The following is a 6,293-nucleotide window of genomic DNA, read 5'->3' as shown; positions in this document are numbered from 1 at the left end:
CACCTACCTGGAATGACATTTGCATGCTCTGTCAATCACCTACCTGGAATGACATTTGCTTGCTGTCAATCACCTCCCTGGAATGCCATTTGCATGCTGTCAATCACCTCCCTGGAATGCCATTTGCACGCTCTGTCTGTATTTGTTATTTTGCTTCAGTGTCTGTATATCTCACTTTTCTTTTTTTCCTTGGTATTTCTGATCCTTGGCTGGTGAATATGAGGATGTAGAACCCATGAGCGCAGAGGAATTTTTATTTTACATCAACAGGAGTAACATTGGTCTCTCTGATTAAAATTTTGAATATAATTGAGAACTGAAGTTGATTTTGTGGTATAAATACTCAGGAGTTTCCCATAAGGAGACCCAACCTAGACAAAACTTTCTGAGTAGATTTTAGTGACTTTAGGGATCTAAGTCAGTGGTTCTCAACCTGTGGTTCGCGTCTATTTGGACCCTTTCACAGGGGTTGCCTAAGACCACTGGGAAACACAGATATTTATCTGTTATGATTCATGACAGTAGCAAAATTACAGCTATGAAGTAACAATAAATAATTTTATGGTTGGGGGGTCACCACAGCATGAGGAACTGTGCTAAAGGGTCACAGCATTAGGAAGGTTGAGAACCTCTGATCTAAGTGGAGGTGAGTTACTGTAATGTGTTTGGTCTATTTCTTTTTTTTAGATAATGCCATAGAAGATTCCAGCATCATTTCAGAAGGTAGGTTATTTTTATAGAGATGATATTTTATTCTATATCAATGTAGATAAACTTATTTAAAACATGTATGCTGAATTGTTCACTTACCCAGGGCTGGGGGGTGAGCCATGCTGGGATGGATGAAGCCAACAGGGTTCTTTTCCATGAGGCTGTCATTCTAGAGACCAGGCATAATAAAAGAAGAGTGACAGAAGCAGATTTCTGTGAGGAAAATAGATGCGGGTGAAGGGTTACCTTATTTATGAGTGAGCCGCCACTTCGGATAAGGCACGCTGGCGATAAAGGGTTCAGGGAAGTCAATCTGGCGATAAAGGGTTTAGAGAAGGCATGCTGGTGATAAAGGGTTATTATGGCTGGAGATCAGCAGGAAGTTGTGAGGCTCATGATGTTATATAGATTTGATGGAGGGAAAATATAGTTATCATTGGTTGGTTGGTTGATCGGTTTTCTTGGAAATGAAGGGATGTTTTTGGAAAAGCAAAAGTAACTGCTTATACTCATTTAAACAGCAGTGTTTCAGTACAGCAGAGTCAATAATTCTTGGTGTACAGAACGCTCCACATAGATTGTTTTCGTTGATCCTTATGGTAGACAGTGAGGAGGAGATGGGACAAAGATCCTTGTGCTGATTATTATTATTATTATTATTATTATTATTATTATTATTATTATTATTATTTATACAAATGTGCTGAAACTGGAGCAAGGCCTAGTGAGATCTGGGTGATCCTGGTTGATCCTGGTTCCACAGGCTCTTACATTTCTTAAGAAACAAAAACTAACAATCTTATGGCTAAGGTAGTGTTAAATGGGCTGAAAGGTTTGAAGAAATTAGTATGTGACATAGTTTATAGAGCATGCCTGCCGTTGTCTTACAGTAGGCTGGTGATGCCTACAGTCTTTCTAGATGTCTCCAAGCAGCAAGAGAAAGAAGTTAGTGTTCACATCCACATCAGAGTCATCTTGGGATTTCTGATCCTGTGGAGAGTTCAGTGGTAGCTCAGGCTGGTGTGCAAGACTCTAGGTTCAGTGTGGAAGTGTTGCAGCTCTGAGGGGAAAGGCTCCCCATGGCTAGTGTTGCAGCTCTGAGGGTAAAGACTCCCCGTGGTTAGTGTTGCAGCTCTGAAGGGAAAGGCTCCCCTTGGTTATTGTTGCAGCGGGGTCATCCCCCCCCCCACTAGTTTATAGAGTCTGATGCTAACTGTAGAGAACCTGGTCTTAGTGCCATCTGCTGGCTGTTTGCTGGGTCACCTCCTGAGCCTGTTTTGCAAATGATTGGGAAGTTTGCAGCTTTGCTCAACTGTAGCTAATTCTTTTGTCCTGAGGATGTCAAATCCTAGTGTTTTTATGACAATCAGAGGTATAGCCATGATCTGCAGCATATAATGGATTTTGCTTTGTTTAATTTTTAGAAATAAACATCCCCTCCGTAGAAGAACAGCAAGACACTCCACCAGGTATGACATTTCCTTAGATCTAGTGTGTTTTGCTTTTTTTTTTTTTTTGGATGAATTTAAAATACTGTTGGCATTTTAAATTTTCAAATGGGTGTTTTAATTTAAAATCTAAAATGCCGCCGGTGTTTTACATTCATAAAATACTGTATGAAACAGATCTATAGTGGATAAAAAAATCTTGAAGAGGATTTCTATACTTAAAAGAAAGACATTTGTTTTCTAATGACATAACAGAGTCACGGAAAACACATTCCTGGTTCAGACTGATACATGTATGTTGTGTAGAATTTAAGAAGCATTTAGTAAATTTTGTGCATGCTGGTGAAGATGCAGAGCATAACTTAGGGATTTGTGCTTTCTATTTTTCCATTTTGATTTTCAACGTGTCTGATGGTGGATATAGAAATGGTTGTCTCAGGGTGGGGTAGAATGGTATGTATGTATCCACACTGTCCATCTTGCTCCTGTCTTCCCAGCCTTCTGGAGGGCATCATCAGTGCCCACGGCCGCCAATCTATTCAGGGCTGCTCAGTAGCCACGACATGGAACCCACTTCCCCACACTCTCCTTTGCTCCCACGGTTCCCTGTCAACACTAGTGGGTTCAGATCTCTCAGGCCAAGACCAACTGCCCTAGTGATCAGGGATCCGTGTGGACAGGGGAAAGAAGGCTTTCCTGGGTTTCCTCTTGCATTTCCTCTCCAGTCATTTCTTACCGTTTCTGTATTTTATTGCTTTTATCTATGGTTATCTTGGTTCACCGTTTACTCGTTTTCAGACTGTGTGCAATACAAATCTTTAGCAGAGATGTGAGTAACCACTATCGGTTTTGGCAGGAGTAATTGTACCTGCCAGAATTAATTGAATACTGAATTTCAGACTAAAAAGCAGCCAATAAGTAAATGAATAAAATAATGAATATTTTTCATTGTGCTTCAGCGTGTGTTGTGGTTCATTTGGTGGATGGAATGTTTTAGTTTCTGGTAGTTTTCATACCATGTACATGTATGTTAATTAATATTCAGAAACATTTAATGTAAAGACCCGAGTCAGCGGTATTACAGTGTAAATGAAAAGATATCCATGGAGACATTTGTATGATGGCTGTGGAATAATGTGTATTCTGTCATTTAGAATCGGCAAGGAAGGCAAGCAAAGCTGAAACTTACTGTTTCTCTGTTCCTTGTTGAACACTGCTTGACACTGACAGGTGGAACGGGTTATAGAGTTGGCATTTGATGATTATAAATCTTTAAAGACAAGTATTGAGAACTAATCTTGGGAATAATGAATTTCCAAAGAGTATTTTTCTAGTTGTAGTCTATACTTTTTAATTTATTATTGCCCTTACTATCCTGAAAGGAATTGAGCCTATTACTCTCTCTGCCTTTATTTCATTGCCTTACAACCTGACACCCTAATTGATATGGAGCATGCCCATAAAATACCAGTGGTTACCAGGGTAGTGTGGTAAGGTGCTTTGTAAAGAGATACTTTCCAGCCTCAATAAAAGCACATAGAACTAAAGGCATGATCCATGGCAGGCTTCGCAGTGTGTGATGAGGTCTCAGGGAGCGGTGGATGCTGCTGTTTCTGTTCAGGGATTAATTGGCTTGATCTGTGAGCTAAAGTGAAAGGAGCTGGAAACCTGAAGGAACTAATCAAGAACTGGGCCCTGGAACTGGGCTTTGTCAAAGCTCCCTGGATGCTTTGCATGGCTGTTGTTTGACGTTGCTGTGAGAAAGGGTGAGGCTCAGAATCAGCCGTCACTTGGAGCCTTTGCATGTGGCTGACTCATTTCCTGTATCCCGACTTAGTATCACTTCATGTTATAGTTTGTATTATATAATGGTATGGGAAAATGATCAACCTATGTTAATGGTATTTTGGTTCATTCAGTTGACTAATTCTGTGAAAGTGTTAACTGTTTGTCTGACGGCAAGAGCTGTGGGAACATGGCCATCAGGTCTGTACCTCACCAGAGCGCATCTCTGGAAAGCTGGACTGGAGGGCTTCTGCAGAATGCTAAATCTTTGCTTTCCTCCATCATTGCAGGGCTAGGTCACACAGTTTCACTGTTGCTTGCTAAAGTTCATGATGAGGTAATTACTACTGTTGCCCCCATAAGGCGTCATGGCCATAGAAACAGTCACAGGGTAGGAAGCAGTGAGAGTTATGACTCATCAAGCATTAGATCATTTTTTTTCCCCTAGGACTTTCATGGATTAACTTAACAGGTAGAACACCATAGAGGCTAGATTTGCATTTGTGTTAATTTTGCAGATCAGGAGGCTGAGATGTGGCAAGGCCATGACCTTCCTCAGACCCTACAGGTGACTAGTAGGAAAGCAGTTGGAGAATAAATGGTGACTCTGGAGCCCGCCATCCTGCTGTTTTCTAGAATGTCTCAAGGACATGAAGGTCGAAAAGCTGATGGAAGTTTTTGGGGCCTTCTGAGTTTGCTAAGTTAGACTCGCCATGTTCCTGTATGCCTTTCTCAGTCTTCCTTGGTTTATCACATGGGACGGGGGTATGTAGAGAATCGGCTTGGAGAAAATTTGGGGCACACAGTTTTCTAAGGATGTAACTTTTGCCTCCTTGGTGCCCTGTATGTGAAAGACCAGTCTAGAAAAGGATCATTCTGATCTGAGAAATTAAATATTTTGAATACCAGATATTTTAAATTGATTAAAATATTTATCCCCCCAACTTTTTAAATTTTTTTTCTCCTTAAATTCACATTTTTATTTGAAGTCGGCTAGCATATTCCTAGGCAATTTCAAACATAGATCCACGCAGTACCAATGGAATGACTTAGGGAGGAGTCATTTACAAAGTTGCTTACAGTAACTTTTTTGCTAAACGATACTTAAAACCCTGTGAGCTAAGTGGCCCCATGAAGTTTCTGCCTCAGTGTGCTAGCCAAGGAGTAGAAGACCATCAATTAACCTGTCGAGAGTCGTTTGACTCAGAAGAGAGATGTGAGGGCATTATGGTTTCTGGAAGATTCTTCTGCCCTGCCTCCCTGAAGCTGGTGATCATACTCTTGGCGCAGCAGCTCTCCTGGAGTTGAGGTTACAGGCTGTTGTGAGCCTACTCACACCCCTGCTGAGAACCAAGCTTGGGTCCTTGTAAGATCTGCAAGGACTCTTAACTGCTGGCTGGTCCCATCTCCCTTGCTGCTATCTAATGAGCATTTTCTGTTAAACTTTGAACAGCTTCCCATTGTATCAGTATAACTCAAAACTATTTATTTTCATAAATTCTAAATGATAGCATAATGTCAACTTGATGTTTGTGAACTTTTCCTCCTGAGGTGTAATTTGCATCCTGAGAAGTGTTAAAATGATGGGTTTTGACATGTGTCTACGTGTTTGTAAATACTCAGACCATAGTCTAGAAAACATCCTGCACCCCAGAAGTCTCTGCTTCTTGTCAAAAGTCTCTACAACTGATGTTCTGACCTACAACATCTAGACTTGTTTTGGCCGCTTTTGAATTTAATTTAATTAGAGCCACACACACCCCCACCAGCATTTTTGTGGTTGGCTTTTGTTGTTTAACATGACATCTGTGAGCTTCAAATTTCCTTGTTTGTAAAGTCCAGTAATTTAATCTTAATGTTTTATCATTCTGATGTTGATGGATATAGTAAGTATTCCTAGTTTTTTTTTTTTTTTTTTTTTTTTGACTACTGTGAAGGAAGCTACTATATTCTTGTACGTGTCTTTTGGTGATTATTGATCAGTCACTTTTGTTGGGTCTATAAAGTTATATGTACACTTTCTAGTTGCTTTACCAGAGCAACAGTAGTTCTTGCTTATATGATGGCCTGGATTTTGTTATGGCTGCATACAGAGATAGATGACGGATGGATGGATGGATGGGCGGATGGATGGATGGGCGGATGGATGGATGGGCGGATGGATGGATGGGCGGATGGGCGGATGGATGGATGAGCGGATGGATGGATGGATGGATGGATGGATGGATGGATGGGTGGATGGGTGGATGGATGGGCGGGTGGATGGATGGATGGGCGGATGGATGGATGGATGGATGGGTGGATGGATGGATGGATAGGGTGGATGGGTGGGTGGATGGGTGGGTGGAT

The 6,293-nt window shown here is 41.2% G+C and overlaps 1 protein-coding gene across 4 annotated transcripts in view; it reads left to right on the top strand.

The window, feature by feature from the left end:
* Asph (aspartate beta-hydroxylase) overlaps nucleotides 1-6,293 on the top strand; it is a 170,717-nt gene that overhangs the window by 70,883 nt on the left and 93,541 nt on the right. For all 4 annotated transcript variants that reach the window (XM_026786672.1, XM_026786671.1, XM_026786673.1 and 1 more), the window contains 2 exons: nucleotides 688-723; nucleotides 2,136-2,180. In XM_026786672.1, coding sequence (XP_026642473.1) covers nucleotides 688-723; nucleotides 2,136-2,180 — 81 coding nt within the window. The remainder of the gene's footprint in view (nucleotides 1-687; nucleotides 724-2,135; nucleotides 2,181-6,293) is intronic.

Source organism: Microtus ochrogaster, linkage group LG5 (genome assembly GCF_000317375.1).
Source record: "Microtus ochrogaster isolate Prairie Vole_2 linkage group LG5, MicOch1.0, whole genome shotgun sequence".
Taxonomy (NCBI): Eukaryota; Metazoa; Chordata; class Mammalia; order Rodentia; family Cricetidae; genus Microtus; species Microtus ochrogaster.
The sequence above is the reverse complement of the archived record's forward strand: the minus strand, read 5'-3'. Positions and strand labels throughout refer to the sequence as shown.